The sequence below is a fragment of the Pestalotiopsis fici genome, assembly GCF_000516985.1.
Source record: "Pestalotiopsis fici W106-1 unplaced genomic scaffold PFICI_Scf_1, whole genome shotgun sequence".
NCBI classification, from domain to species: Eukaryota; Fungi; Ascomycota; class Sordariomycetes; order Amphisphaeriales; family Sporocadaceae; genus Pestalotiopsis; species Pestalotiopsis fici.
Genome location: NW_006917091.1, coordinates 1,217,292 through 1,234,696, shown reverse-complemented (window position 1 = coordinate 1,234,696; position 17,405 = coordinate 1,217,292). Strand labels below are relative to the sequence as shown.

Here is a 17,405-nt window from a genome sequence, read left to right as displayed (position 1 = left end):
ACGGTATTTTTACGTATAGTAAAAGGTTAAAAATAAAAATATTCGAATCGAATATATTTTAACTAACGATATATTAGCAAACGGCTTTATAAAGCTATTTCCTAAAGATAAATTTTAAAAATTTATTAAATTATTAAATTTAACCGATATTATTTAATAAAGGGAGTATTATACGGATATTAATATAATATCGTATAATATATAAAATTAGCTTTATAACGCATATTATATCGTTATAATAGCTATAAAACCTATCGAAATATCGTTAAATAACGATATATAGGAAATTAGTAAAATTTACCCTATATTGATTTATAGTTAGTACAGCACTATTTATAGCTATTATTTATAATGCTATATAATTAATAAATTATTATAATTAATTATTATGGCCATTATGGCCACTAGAACCTATTGGAATCTAATAAAACGTTTTACTGGATCCAGCCCCACTAAATATAGCTAATGCACTTGGCCATAGTGGCCCTAAGTTATAAGGTAACCCATATTATAGAAATCTATAAATTTCGATGGTTTTTTTGATTATAAATCAACTTTATTACTAATTAATTTAATTATAAATCTAATTTATTAGTAATATATTTTAGAATATTTTTATTAGTTGATTTTATAGGTATAAAAGGTAGTTATTCCTCCGTAGTTAATTATTCTTTCCTTAAGCTTTAATAAATTAATTATATAGCCTTATAAGTACTTTTACGGCCTGATTTTACGAATTATACGAACGCTTCCCTATGCCTAAGTTATATAATCCACCAATCATACCTTAGAATAATATATAATCGATAATGTGTTTTTCGTCGTTATTTTGGATGAGTTTGACGAGTTTGTCTTTTTTTTGCTTATTGGAGTCTATATTAATGTCGATACTTTTTTCGTAATTGGAGGTATTATCGTATAAATTTTGCTGGTTTTGGCCTTTTGCTTATTTTATTTAATAGTATGCTTCGTTTTTTAAGGTATCCGAAAATGTATAATCGTTATTATTTTAGAATTGCTTTTATTTTCTAAAATATACGGTTTTTCTTAATCGTATAGCTATTAAGGTTTTCCGTTTTTAGGGGTATTATCCGCTTTTATTTTTATTAGATTTATGCGTTCGATATTTATTATCGAAGCACGCCGTTTAAAAAAGTAATTTATAAGGCATATTATTCCTTTTAGTGCTATTAAACTGCCTTTTGCCTTTTAATATTAATTTAAATTTTAATTTTTTAAATTAGCGATATTTATTAGCGTAATATTTTATTTTATCGTAATTATAGCATTTAATTTTAGATTTATTTTTGCGCTAGGTAGCGTTAAGGTTTATTTATCCGTTATAAATTTTATATAAGGTTTTATCGCGCTAATTATTTTTAGGTTATTAAGGGTTCCGTTATTTCCCTATATTAGCGTAATTTTATTAAAACCGTAGTATAAAGTGGTTTTTTTTTATCGAATATATAACTAATTATCGATTTTAACGGTAAATTCGCTATATTTGCTAAATTCGGCTAATAATTTAAAAATTTTGCTAAGCTCGTTTTTAATATTATTTTTAAATTTTTAATAATATAATATAATCCTAATATCGTTAGTGTATTTTATTTTAGCGATAATACGTTTAAAATCTGCCGTATAATTAAATACGGATTTTTTTTATTTAAGGTTTTTAAATTCCTTTTTAGTTTATCGTTTTTCGTCCGGATTTTAAAATAAGGATTAAAGCGCTGCTTTAAATCCTATATAATTTTAGAAAATATTTTAAATTTCCGCTTTATATAATTTTATTTGCTATTCGTGCTTAATTATATTTAAAAAATAGGGTTCGAATTAGGTAAATGCTTATTTTTTAAAATAAAATATAATATAAAATATTTTTTGTTTTTTTATTATAAATTAGTTACCGTAAAAAACTTAATAGGCTCGGACCTAAATTAGGAATTTTTAAAATAACCTAAAGGTATTATTAAAAGCCGCTAATATATTAAATTTAAGCTTTTCGGAATAAATTAAAATAAAAATAATATTAGCTGCCTTAGCTATAATATTATTAAAATTTTATAATTTTTGTATAATTTGTTTTATTTAGGCTTTGCGTATAAAAAAGGTAGTTTCCCTTTTTTTAAATACGCGGATTTTTTTAATTAATTCTAAATATTAGTTTTTAGTTAGTTTAAAATTATTTTTTTTTATTTTTTACGTAAGCGAGCGCTAAAAATATTTAAATAAAAAAAAAGAGTTTTTCCGGTTAACGATATTTTGCTAAATATTACTTAAGGTTTTTTTTAAGGGTAATATACCTAAATAAAAATAATTAAAATATAACGGCTATATTACGGGTTTTTAAAATAAACCTAAAATATAAAAAATATTAAGGTTTATGCTAATAAAAAACGGTAATTTTAAAAAAAAATATTAAATAATAAATATTTAAAAATAAAAATAATTAAACTAATTTATAAATATAATCGTTAAAGCGTATTAAATACTTTATTTATAAGTAAAATAAATGCTTAAATTAATTACTAAAATAATAATTATTTATATAAAAATCCTTTTATAATATATATTTATTTATTTTTTTATTAATATTTTTTGGATTATAATGCTAAGCCGATTTTATAGTCCTAAAGTTAAAAGAGTTTAATAATCCTAATAATTTAACCGTTTAGATTATTACCAAAATTATAATTTTATTAAGCAGCTGGCTAGCAGCTGCTAAGGATGGTGGTTCCTGTTTTGACCTATTCCCGGCTTTCGGTACTAAACCCCTCCTTTTTTCCTTAAGCGCTAATATATTTGTTTGTTCTTATGCAAGGGTGCATGTTCGTAACATCCGAGACTCCCAAACAAGACTGCAGCAGTAAAATATGTGTTGACGCCTGGGCAAGTGAACCTGTCTTTTTGGGTCCTGCCATAATCGTGTGGGGTTAGTATGAGAATCAGCTCAAGACAATGAGGGGGTCTTTTCTTTTGAAAACGTACGAAGAGCACAAGTCGGGAATGCTAGTAATCTGAAAGTTCATGACACCTGTGCAAACAAAGGCTGAGACAATAGTTGCTATGACCTGCGCCCAAAAGGTCTGCCGGGGAGGAATCTTGACATAATGCGCCAATTTGAGATCATTCGCGAAATCAAGCGCATGCGCCGTCGTGACATATCTGGTGAAAGAGATCATTAGCTGCAATGCAATCATGCCAAGAAATCCACATTCCCCGAGACTAGGTAAGACTGTACCCGAAACATTTGAAAAAGTTCATGGCCAGTGCATTGCCCGGCATCCATGCTCCACCTATGAACTCTGCCAGCACACTGAGGGAACGGACAGACCACTGTTAGCAATAGAAGAACAAGGTAGTTGCAATCAGAGTTATTCATGATTGGTACGAAACACGTACTTGTACTCGACTTCGATCCCAGTCGTGGCCTTGATGATGCCCGTGGGGAGAACAAAGACCAATGCCAGCGCAATCCCAAAGAAAACCACGCCAACATTGGTATAAGTCGGGTACCCGGCAACAGCAGCACATCCAAGACCAATGGCGATGACATTGAATATGGCATACCACCACTCGGGTACTGTTCCAGCTTGATTAGACCATGATGCAGCGCAACTGCCAAGAAACTTGGACGGGCTCGACTCACCTTCTCGATAGACTGACATGAGTCTGCTGTGAATGTCCTGAAAGTCATCGGACCAACTGGAATTCCATCCGCGAATGAGACTACGAAATCCAAGTTTGATGTCGTCCGCATGGAAGAAGTAGGCGTACGAAATAGTGGCAGCATAGGCGGCGAAAAAGAAGTAGTACATTGTGAGACTGCTGGCGGCAAGGTAAACGGGCGAATAGGCTTGGTATTGTGCCTCAACGAGCCACCCCTTTGAGTCAAGTATCTTGCTTACATTGTAGGAACCTCCGAAATGATTGTACATGGTATTCGAGTTGATGGGCAAATACGCAGTGTTCCATGTATTGGTCCAGTAAATGCCGATAATGAAGACGGCGCCAATCAGTGTCCCCGAGACAAAGTTGGCTGTTACGTGGAATGGCACCTGTAGCGGGTCAATACTATGGGCGATGATATTCCAGTCAAACGTGGGCAAGGGATTAAACCCCAGTCCCTTCTTACTGCCGGTGATGGCGGTTAGAGTAAAGTTGTTTGGTTGGATCCATGCGATCCAGTTGAATAGGCTAAGAGCTGTAAAGATGTAGTCTGGGAACCAGAAATACACAAACATGCCTGCGAAACATGCCATGAAGAATCTGTAGCGAGAAATAGTCCACACTTTGTTCCATGGCCCAATCACGGAATGATTGTCATCTATGGACAAGTTTAGTCAGATGAAAACGACATGACATGTTCCTGTGTTGGTATTTGGTACCTTTGTGGAGGGCGCTATTTAACGCAATAGTCACCAAGGATCTTGGCCAGATACAGAAGCTTGGGTAAACTAGGAACCGTCGTGTGAGGCCAGCGAGGCCGTAGCCCATGAGATTTGTGGACAGGGCGAGCGCGATCTGATACAGAAATGATTTGGCATATGGTTGACCAAAATAGACATCGAGCCACTGCGTGAAGACTGGAATAGACGTTGTCAGATAAAGGATTCTGCTTGGTTATGTTATTCGTAGTGCTTACTTATATATCTAGAGCTTGGTAGCACTTTTCCGACCGAAGCCATGATGGATATCAGCATATGTTCTTTTTGGTTGAACGGCCCAGGATTCAGGCTATGCCGAACGCCAAAGAGCGTGACCCCCACATCAGGGAGGAACTTCTCAGCAGCCTTGCCCAGAGGGTACGACAAAAGCTGAGCGACGACGGCATCGAGTCCAATCGACGGCTGGCGCACAGAAAAGAGCTGGTTGACAAAGGCCAAGACCACGACAAAGAACAGTCCTATCGTCCAAGCTCGTATGGTAGCGACGGGGAGAGATGGATCGTCTCTGGCATTCACCACGGCGCGGACCTCGGCGTAGGGAGAATTGCTTGTGAGTAGTGCAATCTGAATGCGCAACTCGTGGTACGTCCTGGCATCCAACTTTGTATTACCGGCCTGGTCGGTGTCCATGAGGAATGTTTGAATTCTCTCCAGAGCAGCGGACGGGAAATTTGGGTCATGGGCATGAGACCGGACGATTCTCTCAGCCAGCTTGTACATGATTAGCTAGAAACAATTGGAGTATAGAGCTCTTAGTATTCATACTTGTCGTATCTCCTCATGAGACAAGGATGAACCCCTGTCTCGGGCTTCAATTACTTCCTCCACGGTCGCGCCCAATTGTCTGGTGATGATATTAGCTGAGCATGCTGCACAGCATTTTGGACCATGCCATCGAGACCTACCTTGCGACATCCTGCAAAGAAACTTTGTCATTAAAGTCATTGTCGTGGACCTGAAAGAATTAGTCGATGGTAACTTGGCAGGCGTTTCACGCGTCACAAAGTCATGACATACGGCATCTGTAGCATTTGGAATTTTGTCAATGGTGTCGCTAGGTTCAACCTTTTCCGACATGGTCGCCATCACTGCTTCAGAGCTGACTGACCTGACTATCATGTGCACAACATTTGAAAGATACGGCCGCACTATATTTGTATTGGAACAGATTATTAAAATGCGTCGAAATATGTGAAAAGCATCAATATACCTGTAAAGGCGTGATTAGGAGATGGTGTACTTTGATTGGCGCTTGATAGACCAATTCCTTGGCCAACATCTAACCCCCGGCCGGCGGACATTTCCCGACACTTTCTACCTAGGCGAGTATAAAAGACGGAACGTTACACCGGAATGGATACCACTATATAAACGCGACTAGTTGTGTGTCGTCGGATATCCTGGGTCTCTCGCCTTGGATCCTTCTCTATTCGTACGTTGGGTAGTCCTACTCCTGACCTGGCGTGTTCCAGTTGCTCATCGGCCTTTGATCAGGAAGCTCTGAATACCCTCCATTCGAAAAAGCCAATGTGCATCGGGGATTGAAATCGAAATTGGGTTTGGTTCGATCTCTACATGTGGAGCACGACTAGGTGGTCGAGCCTTGCGGCTTGGAAAACTTCGGCGCAGTTGGAGAGACCCTTGTGCATCAACCCTAGTTCTCATGATTATGTGGTTTTCCGAATGATGGCGCAATCCTTATAGATAGGGACAGCCCCATTATTGACCCGTAACAAGCCCCGTGACACGATTGCGGCTAAAACGCAAGGTAGTTGGTATACCCCGCTGATACGACCATACAATGAGAAAGATTATATTCAAGAGAATTAATCCTAGTTTGGTACTGACATGCGCAAAAACAACAGTAAAAGCTGTCCCACACAATCATCAACCTCCATGAAACGATTGAAACACACTGGTAGAGTTACGGCAGACACGGATCGTTCAAACTCAGATTGGTGTCTTGGCATGGAGTGGCAGTAAAATAACTGCTTTTTCATTATTTGCAGTTATTGCTGACATATTATCACGGAGACATCGATCATCACTTCAATACATGACAGTTGCAAGTGCTACCTATTTTTCCCCTAAGCCAATATGTGAAGGGGAAGATGCCTGAGTTGATCTACGATCTAAAAAAGAGAGGTGCTGAAGAGCTATCTGATACACCCGAGCAGGCAATCTGTGGTGAATATTGACTACTTGAGTGCGAAATTACACATCTGTGATGGTCCGCTAAATAGACTGTTCCCAGAGTGATGGACGAAGTTTCCGCAGTCAGAAGATGAACAATCACCAATGCAGCATATCTAACATGATGTGATGCCCAGGTTGTTGCTTGATCCCAAGCCACAGCAGCCTGAAAAAGAGATCGAGGAGACCCAGCGAACCGTAAGCTGTCAATGTCTGCGTCACATCGGCAACAGTTTGGAAACAAAATGCATTATGTGCTTGCCAACAAGACATCATGTTCCAATAACGAGCATATCATTCAATGTAGCCATCATTTTTAGAGCTGAAAGTAGTTGGAGAAATTTCGACGACTACTGTGTTTTATTGAAAATGCGAATCTTTTCGTAAATATGAGTACCTATACGCCACCTTTGCGGTCTAGTCTCTAATAACTCCCAGCCGATAGCAAGGTTAATGCACCATATCATGTTAAAGAGTACAAGTAAAGTAGCTTGGTGACTCTGCAAATTTATTCTCCGAGCCAATCAGGGGAGACGAGGCATAGAAGTGGCTGCACCTTAACAAAAGTCTATGTGACACAAACGCTGAAAAAAAGTCACACTTAGAACTTGGGGAGATGAACCGGATGAAGAGTGCGGAAACCCCCCAATAAAAGCTTTGAACCAAGTACCAAATTCTGTAATTATTCTAGATTTTCTGTAGTATTCCTTTTTTTCTTATTTTTCTTTCCCCCCCTTATTTGACCGTTTATCGCCTACGAAAGACACAACTCGGAGCACGCCACATCCGTTTCTCGGCCCGTGTGGCGGTGCATGTGGCGCCTGACCATAAGTGGAGTGTGGCGCGTCGGGCGCACAACAAACAGCTGGAGTAAGCTAATGTAGTTCACTCAACACTAAACTATTGAGGTTGTACTATTTTTCAAGGCAGTGATGAACCATATTGATTGGTTTTCGTTCTATTTTCGTCTTGGGCCATATTCACAAAGGGCTGCCTCACTCTTGATACTGCGAGACCCAAGCGCGGGGCATTTACGGATGACATGAAATCTTGTGGGGTCAAGAAAAGCTGTTGATTTCCTATGCATTCCAGACTCTCCAGCTTACCAAAGTAGTTGGATCTTGACTTTGCATTATGTCGTTCTCTATAATGAAGCTTATGATCAACCTTACAATGTGTTCCTCATATGGAGCGGAGTTGATTGAGGGTCTGGAGTATCCTGGCGACAGCGTTAATCCCGTCCTGGAACCTGATTTTCCACATGTCGTCATACCTAACTCATCCTGGCCGGGGCTAGGCCAATCACCACCACACAGCTCTCGGTTGACAGCTCAGGACGGGAAGTGAGCGACAAGGGGAACCAAGGGAACCTCTCAAGGTCTCCAATTCAAGTTTTCGACCATTGCTCTCTTTGGTTGTTTCTAGGCCACGGAACAATGCCTTGGTGCAATTCTGCCCACCATAATTCGGATGCCATGATGTAGTGGAACAGGGGCCCGTCGTCGCAGTCTTCCATTCTGACACCAGTCAACCAGACAATGTCCACGTATGGGTGGCCATGGATCGGAGTTGCGATCGAAAACGCGCTGGGCATGACATGGCGAGCAACAGACCTTCTCCAGACGTAACGTGAATGTGACCCGGCATTTGCCTCCCCAGGATTCCCTTTCAAGCGCCCGGCCCGTCTCCATTAATCTTTATATGCTGCTCTGTGACCTCATCCAGCTGCGAAGGGGTCCAAAGGATGCTTCTCTCCACTTTCTCTTTCCTCCGAGTGTGGCACCCCTATGCTGATACGAGACATCCAACGCGGCTGAGAATGCCCTAAATAACGACCCGCTCACCCATCATGAGTTCCAGCACGATCCCTTCTGATAAGTCAGAGTTTAACAACTCGGAAAAAGAAGTCGTACCAAGGCGACCCAGATTCGACTCCAACATCACCTCGGATCGATTGAGAGAAGGCTCTGTTGTTTCACCTTCTTCGCCAATGGGTGGCAGCAGCATTAAAAAAGGACGGAAGTCGGTTTTTAGGGAAATCGGACTGGTGGACGATTGGACCGAGGACATTAAAAAGTCCCTCGACAGCACAGACGAAAAGGAGTTTGGCGAGCTCACTGGCGTTTCCTTAGAGGAGCCGGCATCTCCAACAGGCACAAATGCAGAGACGACATGCGACTCGGATGAGTCGAGAACGCCGAGAAGATGGTCATCCATATTGAACCAGGTCAAACGGCCACGGATCAAAGCAGGCTCGTCGGCGCCACCCCCGAGCACGTCGAGTCTACACCGATTGACGACAATCGCCCTGCTCATAGCTGTCATTCTGCCTACCATTAGCTACCACCATGGGCGCCAGAAGATTGACAATAGCGGAGTCGACGCGGGTGTTATCCCAAACCCTCCTGCAATAGTACTCGAAGACCGTGCAGACAGTCCAGTCGATGTCTGCCTTCGCTGGGCACAACAATGTGAGTCTTTGGTAGTGCCCCAGTGGATCATGTCTCGCTAACTGTTGGTCGTGTAGCTGCACTGTTGAACGGGACTGTTTACATCTACGGTGGCGAGGCAAAGTCAACCGGCGACCAGGAGACCGATACGTGGAGTAGGTACATAACGGTATAACGCCACGCAAACAGGGCTGATCCGTTGTCCAGATAACAACTTTCTAACCTTGGATCTGACCAAATCATGGTCGACCAGCTCGCCACCTCTGACAGGTCTCTCGCAACCATCCGGCCCGCCTGCTGTTGCCCTTGGTTATCTGTGGAACGACTATAATAATTTGTATCTCTACGGCGGCGAGTTTGCAGATAATCCTCGAGTATCGCCGGCTGCAGTATCGACTTGGCAATACTCGGTCGCTTCATCGTCATGGACGGAATTCCAAAATCCGCAGACATCATCTGGCAACTACTCAACAGCATCGGGGATCCCCGTCCAAAGGGCTGCCGAGGGAGCTGGAATTTCTGTTCCCGAGCTAGGGCGCAGCTGGTACTTTGGCGGCCACCTTGACGAAGCTACCACCCCAGGATGGTCTGACCTAGTCGCACGCGTGTACTTGAGAAGCTTGCTAGAGTTTACACACCCAGGATATGCGAACAATGGTGTCGACTCTCTTCATGCAGCTGGTGCAGCAGACGGCGGTGCATACAGAAACATTACTGAAGGAGGTATTCAAGACCAATCAGGCTTCTCTGAGAGAGCGGATGGAGCTCTAGTCTTTGTTCCTGGTTGGGGCCCAAGTGGCATCCTTCTTGGACTTGGTGGCGGAAGCACCGAGAACAATGACACGGCCGACGAATTCGCTAGCATGTCGACCATTGATGTGTACGATATTGAATCCAGCCAGTGGTACCACCAACAGACATCCGGCGACACGCCTAATGTCCGTGTCAACCCATGCGCCGTCATATTCTCGGCCCCCGACGCCAGCTCCTTCAACATTTACATGTACGGCGGCCAGAACCTGCTGCCAGTGGCGGGCCAGACTCAGTACACTGACATGTACATTCTCACAATTCCGTCATTTACATGGATCAAAGTCGATATAGATTCATCGAACGAACCAGCTGCCAGAGCCGGCCATACATGCCACCCGAGAGACGGACAGATCATAGTGATTGGTGGATACATTGGTAATACCACTGATTGCGACAAACCAGGCATTCATAACTTTGATGCTTCAACGCTAGAATGGAAAAATTCGTTCGCGGCATATGACCATGCCGCTGACTTGGACCCGGATAATACCATCCTTGCTGGCAGTTATGGTTACCAAGTTCCCGGTGTTGTTCAGAGTGTCATTGGTGGTAGTTCGGAAGGCGGCGCCACCGCGACGACACCCGCCGTCGGCCCTGCAACTGGAGGGCCGTTCTTGACGGGAAAGCCCCCGGTTTTCACAATAACGGCTACTGGAAGCGCAGCAACAGTAACAAACTCGGCACCTGCATCATCAGGCCCGTCAAGCTCCAGCTCTGGACCGAATGGTGGCCTCATTGCAGCTGGAGTCATTGCCGGTCTCCTCGGCCTTCTTGCACTGTACTTGGGCTTTTGTGCATGGCTCTACAGACGGCAGGTTGACGCATACAAGAAGCACATGGCCGTCGCCAACCGGTACAGTGGAGCCGATGCCGGTGATGAGGTGGGTCTCATGGCCAGTGCCGCCGGTATGCGGGAGAAGCTGCGCAAGCACCGTCGCGGCAGCTCCAGCGCCGAGAGCGCCGACCAGTTCGGCTGGGTTGGACAGATGAGCGAGCCAAAGTGGCTTACGACCAGCGACGAGCCGTCCCCGGGATCCGGCACCGGTGGCAGTTCCAGCGGACGGCCGCGGCCCAGCGAAGATCGCTATCCTTGGGGCTGGGGCGAGAATGCCATGGCTGGTGCTGGCGTGAACAGGATGAAGAGCGACGCGACACGAAGTACAGCGAGTGGAGGCTCAGTGGAAGGGCTCTTGGAAGGAAGGGAGCCCAATTTCTTCAGTGTCGTCATGGGACCAAGGCGGGCCTTGCGGGTGGTTAATGCTAGGGAAGACTGAGACGCGTTCCAGCATGCCAGAATTTCCTCCAGTTTGACGCGAACACGACGGAATGAGACATCATTTTCTTTCGAGTGCATAGATACCAACAAATGTAGGATATGATTATTTAATACTGAGTTCACCTATATAACCTTGAACCTTGTCTTGGGACCCATCGGGCCAACAAAGTTTACTATTGCTGCTATAGCTCATGGTTCTTACTAATTCTCAACAGCGTCTGACCGTATCGCAAAGAACGACCAACAGTCCAACATCTTGACTGCTCATTGTCAATCGCTGAATTGCTTTTTTTTTCTTCCCAAGATATCCCTAGTGCCCCACACGACAACATGTATTTTGGTACGAGTTTTGCTCGAGTACGTGTCCCGCAGGTACTAAATGCTGAATGCCGGCGCTTGAACCACTGGTCTGTAGTCCGTCTCCAAGCGATACACTACCCATGACTCTTGTTTCCTTGACCTCTTCATCTACATACTCTCCCAAGCGGGTAAAACACACGGTTCATCAACACTCCCTCAAAAATGACTGCATTGACAATCTTCCATCTGTTTCCTCATCTGCCACGGGATATACAGTTGGTCATATGGGATCTCTACGAGTCCGGCCCAGGGATGCGCCACAAATTCACTGTTGGCTACGGCAAGTTGACACACACGACCATAGACCCGTCGCACAACAAATACATCTCCAACACGGCTGGCGAGAATGACCCGGCAGAGCTGCGCCTTGATCCTTTCTGCAAGTACAAGTTCGACAAGATTGAGCTGTCAAACGCAGATGACTATCCCGCGCCACCCAACATGGACCCGGAAGAGAAGCTGGAAGAGTGTGAATTGAGGCGGTGGTATAGCGCTCGCAGCAAGAGCTGGCTAGTGACGCAGCCAACGTCAAACGTGTACGCTGACCTGGAGCGCGACGTCTTTTACCTGAACAGGAACTACTGCCCACTCCTCGATTCCCCCCAGGGCGGCGCCGAAGGGGACATGTTCAGGGACCAGCCGGCCGCCTGTTGGATGCCCAAGCAACTGTCGCAAGCCCGGCATGTTGCCGTTCCCCTCTTCTTTGGGCATAGCAACGTTCATCATCGGGATTTATGGTTAACTCTTGGTATACTCGGCCAGTACCAAAACCTCAAGACGGTCTACATTGTTGTCCGGCCCGTGGCCAATCTCCCGGATAGGGTTGAATTGATGAGACGCGTCGGAGAGCTTCCCAGAGACGTCTTTGGTTTTGTGGCCTTGAACACGTTTCTACAGGCTTTCCGGGAAAGGAGGAATATAGATTTCATACGGCGAATATCGTACTGGCAGGACAGTTTCATGCGACGCCGCCCAGACCTTTGCCAAAGAGCTCGAGTGATTCCCGTGGTCGATGCATGTTTTGATGCAAGCTGGTGATAGTATGCGTGCGAGTCTCTACAGTGTGAGGGAGGTTGGCACTGGTCATATTCTACTCAATAGATCTCAATGTCAATGAATTTCGTGCCTTACAAGTCAGGATTCATAAAAAAGGAAAAGGGTACCGTCAAGACTCCGGGAACAGGGACCTACGCTGCTTTGCCTGAGACTAAGTTATCAAGACATGGATATGATTGCTCCGGAACCGGCTGGAAGCCGGAAAATTATGCTTATGCTCTGAAATTTGATCGTTAGAAGCTATGCTTGAGACACAGATAAAGTACAACACTGGTGTGTCAAAGAAGGCCCAATTCGATATGCTGCAAGTATCTTTCCATCGATCTGCGTTTTGCTATGAGTTTCGGCTGTGGCCAAGGCTTCCAACCTGGTGTCCTCGACTTGTAACAAAGAGTTATCAACGACACCTTGTTGAGGCATCAAAAAAAAAAAGGTCTGAAGACTGCCATGGATGGCTATTATATAATGCTGGTGCGCTCGCTGCAAGTTCAATATTGACATCAATTTGACATTGACCTTCAAACAACAATAGCTTGTCAAAGTCCCCAAGACTTGTTTTCTGTCAAAATGGCCATGCTCTCCGAGTTCCGATACTTTCGCAGACTTCCGCGAGAGCTCCAGGAAATGGTCTGGAAGCACTGGGAAGCTTCCAAGCCAGTCGTTCGACACTACTTCTTCGCTGACAAGTCTACTCGCTCCTACGTGGCCATTGACCCTGCCCGCCGCGTCCCGACCAAGAGCCTGACCGCCCACAAGGGCCACAACGCCATGCGCCTCGACCCGTCCACCAAGACCGTCTTTCACAAGATCCGGTTCTCAGGCAAGGTGCGCACAACGGGGCTGGAGACGCCGCTCCACGATATGTGGGACTTGTCCAGCGGCAGCTGGGCCAAGGCAGCCAAGTATCCGACCTGCGCCCACGTCAACTTTGACCGCGACGTCTTTGTCTTTCAAAACATTGTGCCCAACAACATGAGCCCCTTTCAGTTCCTAGCCGTGCCCATCAGTCGTTATAGCATGTCCATGGGCAAGGTGCACTTGGACTGGGTCCGACGTATCCAGCACGTCGCCTACTACCCGCCACCCGACAAGCGGGGCTACTTTCTCAACTGGAGTGCCACCCCTGCCTTCGTCGATGCGCTGAGGGCCATGGAGAGCCTCAAGACCCTCTACATTGTCAAGCGCCCGCAAAAGAATGTCTGCAACCATGGCGCGCTGTCGCGGTGGAAGATTTCCCCGCACAGGCTCACCAAGGGACACCACCACGACGCCGGCTTCATCATGCTCCAGGACTTTGTCGCTGAGCACCGCCGCTTGGATGCCCAGACCCGTCCAAATCTGATGTTGCCGCCGCCGCCAACATCGACAACAGGCAATCACAAGCCTTGCAAATGCGAGGGCGTCAATGCCGGCAGGGGCGCCGTCGATGTCAGCCAGGCCATCACGAGGAAGCTCGGCACAACGAGGGTGGCCCAGATCAACATCGTCGATGTTGTTGATCCCTTATATCCCGGTATTTGAAGTGTGGACTGACTCGACCAGGGCTGGTGCTGCAAGCAAATGTTCTACTGGGGAACCTTTGGCGCCATGATGGATTGTAGTTTGTGTCTCCAGTACGCTGCTCTTGAACGGCATTATTCTGACTGGCAGCAAGTCAATGGATGAAGCGGATTTGAAGGGCAAAGACCAGGGGTACAATCATTTTGTTCTGGGTAGAGGCACGAATGTGGGAATTCGAGTCGTGGTGTGTTGCTAGGAGAGGAGATATTGGCATGAAGTTTTGACATCGTTGATGAATGCTCGCTCATAATCGTCCCGTAACATGTTTCACAGTCTGGTGCTTCAAATGATAGATCCCAGGGACTAGAATCGGTGATTACTTGACAGTGTTGCAGATGGTAAAGTCGTATGCCTATTCTCATGACAGCCGGCAATTTATTGAAGCTGACAATGGTAGACTTTGAGAACAGATGATGATTTTGTGGGCATAATTCGTAGCATAAATGAACCTCAACGCCATTCCCCATGGTGGTATCCTTAAAAATCAAACGCCAAAGTACTCCGAGGATTCTCCAATGTCCCCACACATGATGCCGAGCCCACAAGATGCAGCTGCCCAATTCTTCGGGCAATGTAAGCATAGCTTAACAATGTCGTATCATTTACCGTCGGGTCGAAGATTCCAGGCGAAAAAGGTTTTAGCCATGAATTCAGAAACCCATGATGCCTCCTGCTGATTGCCGACGACCTGGAGCCGGTCGACAGTATCAGTGCCGAGGCTGATCATTCTCTCAACGTAGTTTGCAGAGTTCTTTAACTTGTCAGCGTTAAGACGTACGCGATCGTCATGCAAGTAAGTGACAGCTGAAGAGTGATCAGGTCTTGATGGGTGGTGCAGCTCAAGATGGGCAATGTCCAATGTCTTCCTCCAAGGTCGGCCAATGTCTGTGAACATTTCAAATAATGGTGCGGATGGTGTTTGGTATCGGGATGCATGTACAGTAGATGCCCATGAAAGACTGCTCCAATATCTCTGCAGACCCTTGGTAACACTTATATCGTCGACTGGCAGCGTTTTGTTCGCCCTCAAGAATGCCGAATACGAGGGATCAAGGGACGGGTGAGAGAATGCTAAGGCACGGTCCTTGTCTGCCTGGGCTAGACGTATGACCTGAAGGAGGAAGACCAGAGACTGCTGGGTTTGGCCATCCTTCGGGAGTGCCTGTAGCTGAGCTCCTAGTCGCGAAAGCCACGTCCAAGCCACCTCTTCTAGACCCTCGACAAACATGAAGCGAACCAAGAGGGGCATCAACATTTGGTCGGACACAAATTCCAGAGAGTTCTCCGCACCCGATGACCGAAGCCACTGGACGACGCGAAGTCCAGCACCCGAGACGGCCGTGGCCGACAGACTAGAGAACTGAGTCTCTTTGCGAACCATGGCAAGGTAGCCGGCAGCCCTACGCGTGGTCATCATGCCTTTTGATGCCGCCGAATCGAAGATATCATGGTGCTGTTGAAGGGCGGCGGTGGTTGAAGTTAAGTCGGCAGTCCCTTGCGAAAAGAGAGGATTGGTGAGAATCGAATCCAAGTGTCTGTCTGTGGGCCGATGTTTCTGTGGCGCCTCGCTACGCGGCAAGTCTTTGGCCAGCACCGACATGGCCTTCAGGGCAGGGTCGATGGCTTCTTGATGTTGCCATGGATGCTCCTTGTCTAGATTCTTTCGAAAGGAGGATGTGATGGAGTCGAGCAGTTTCTGGGACTCCCTCTTATTGAGAGGCAGCGGTTGGTGAATCTGAGGTAATATACTGTTCTTGAGCCCTTTCTTGAGGGAGGCCATTGGCGGCGTACGGGCTACCATGGTTGGAATCTGTTGGAGAGCATTGGGCACCGGAGGCCGGATGCAACGAGTGCAGAGCTCGATTTGATATGCGGGTGGTGTCGCGACACAGGCGTCACTGGTTGTGGTGGCTTGCGAATAAGCCTGTGGACCTTATGTATTTCTATGATCTGGCAAAGCTGGAATTGACAGTAGACAGTCCTTCCTTGCCCTAGAACGTTCGACAGTGGACGGAATCAGATGCCCATGCGATCAGTCATCAATGAGTCGACTGACGTTCGGCAGATAGAGATCCAGTCGCTCGCATGGAGGGATGGATCCGTAGCTCCCCACGTTTTGACCAAGGTTGTTCCGAGCCGATGAACATGCGCTAAGGTGCCGGTATTGGAGACCGACGCCTGGGTAGACAACCTTGAAAGACGCAAATGGACCTGGATGAATAGTGGAGACGTACCTGATGCGATGCAGGTTAAATCATCAGATCTCTGCTAGGGGAATGACGACGATGGACAGCCGAACCCCGGAAATTCACAAGCTGCGGTTGAGCCTCCTGCTAATTAAGTGGTCACGATACCAGCTCGAGGCTATTTTCAGATTGTATTGAGGCAATTGACATGCTCAGCTCGTGTATTTCCTTAATCGCAGCTGCTTAGCTTGCAATGGCTGCAAATTTGAGAGCAATTGACTCGGACGGCCCTTTTTACTGCACCCGGTCGTGTGTCGCGTTCGCAATCCTCCCGTTCAATGCCATTGATGAGTGAGTGCCTTGCTTGCCCTGCGGCTTTCCCTTTCACACCCACTTTAGGTTCCAATTGGGGAGCTCTAGTGTGGAGCCGTCGTGGCCCTTCTTAGTGCATTCTTGGGGTTACAATCGATCTCATTGGCCAGGAAGCTCGAAAAATTCTTGAGCAGGCAAACAGCTCTTCTGCTTTAGGCACTGAAAGGGCGATTTACATTACCTAGCAGCATCCATGAAGACAAGCGATCAAGCAACAATGTATTCAGACGACACATCCACATAATCTAGTCATTGGAACACGAAACTGGATCTACACCTGACTGCGGGATGGTTTTCTCATATTATTCAAATCCTTCAATACTGGAATGATAATCTAAATATTGCCCGTCTTGTTTCAATATATGAGATTCGAAGCGATATCTCCAGCTACAGGCAGAACAACTCAGGTAATAAAGACCCACGGTACTTGCCGGTAGTCAATACCTGCCACTTGCACATTGTTCCTGTCAGTAATTGGCCCTGGGCTGAACCTGACTTGTGCCACCCGATCGGAGACGAGAGGCGAAAAGGAAGAAGAAAAAAAGTTCAAAGCTCGCAACCGGCCACAGCTGCTGACACGTCCGTGACGCGCAAACTCATTGCAAAAGTGTCAGACACGCAAGTTCCTCACCACGTGAACAGGCTGCCCAGCAACTGCTACTGCACTGTAGACAGGTACGATTATACC

The 17,405-nt window shown here is 45.8% G+C and overlaps 5 protein-coding genes across 5 annotated transcripts; 3 read left to right on the top strand and 2 right to left on the bottom strand.

Annotated features, from left to right (window-relative positions):
- Positions 1–2,948: 2,948 nt before the first annotated feature.
- PFICI_00390 (uncharacterized protein) lies at positions 2,949–5,528 on the bottom strand (the record flags this gene model as incomplete). Its single annotated transcript, XM_007828971.1, has 9 exons — positions 2,949–3,168; positions 3,245–3,319; positions 3,406–3,586; positions 3,653–4,330; positions 4,392–4,589; positions 4,649–5,162; positions 5,217–5,295; positions 5,357–5,406; positions 5,469–5,528. The coding sequence occupies 9 exons, from the start codon at positions 5,526–5,528 to the stop codon at positions 2,949–2,951; spliced, it is 2,055 nt and encodes a 684-aa protein (XP_007827162.1).
- A 2,965-nt stretch (positions 5,529–8,493) lies between these two features.
- PFICI_00389 (uncharacterized protein) lies at positions 8,494–11,181 on the top strand (the record flags this gene model as incomplete). Its single annotated transcript, XM_007828970.1, has 3 exons — positions 8,494–9,115; positions 9,172–9,249; positions 9,302–11,181. 3 exons carry the CDS (start codon positions 8,494–8,496, stop codon positions 11,179–11,181), a joined length of 2,580 nt encoding a protein of 859 aa, XP_007827161.1.
- A 524-nt stretch (positions 11,182–11,705) lies between these two features.
- Positions 11,706–12,581, top strand: PFICI_00388 (uncharacterized protein; the record flags this gene model as incomplete). Its single annotated transcript, XM_007828969.1, has 1 exon — positions 11,706–12,581. The coding sequence occupies one exon, from the start codon at positions 11,706–11,708 to the stop codon at positions 12,579–12,581; it is 876 nt and encodes a 291-aa protein (XP_007827160.1).
- Positions 12,582–13,166: 585 nt separating this feature from the next.
- On the top strand, positions 13,167–14,120 carry PFICI_00387 (uncharacterized protein; the record flags this gene model as incomplete). Its single annotated transcript, XM_007828968.1, has 1 exon — positions 13,167–14,120. One exon carries the CDS (start codon positions 13,167–13,169, stop codon positions 14,118–14,120), a length of 954 nt encoding a protein of 317 aa, XP_007827159.1.
- Positions 14,121–14,757: 637 nt separating this feature from the next.
- On the bottom strand, positions 14,758–15,960 carry PFICI_00386 (uncharacterized protein; the record flags this gene model as incomplete). Its single annotated transcript, XM_007828967.1, has 1 exon — positions 14,758–15,960. One exon carries the CDS (start codon positions 15,958–15,960, stop codon positions 14,758–14,760), a length of 1,203 nt encoding a protein of 400 aa, XP_007827158.1.
- Positions 15,961–17,405: the final 1,445 nt, after the last annotated feature.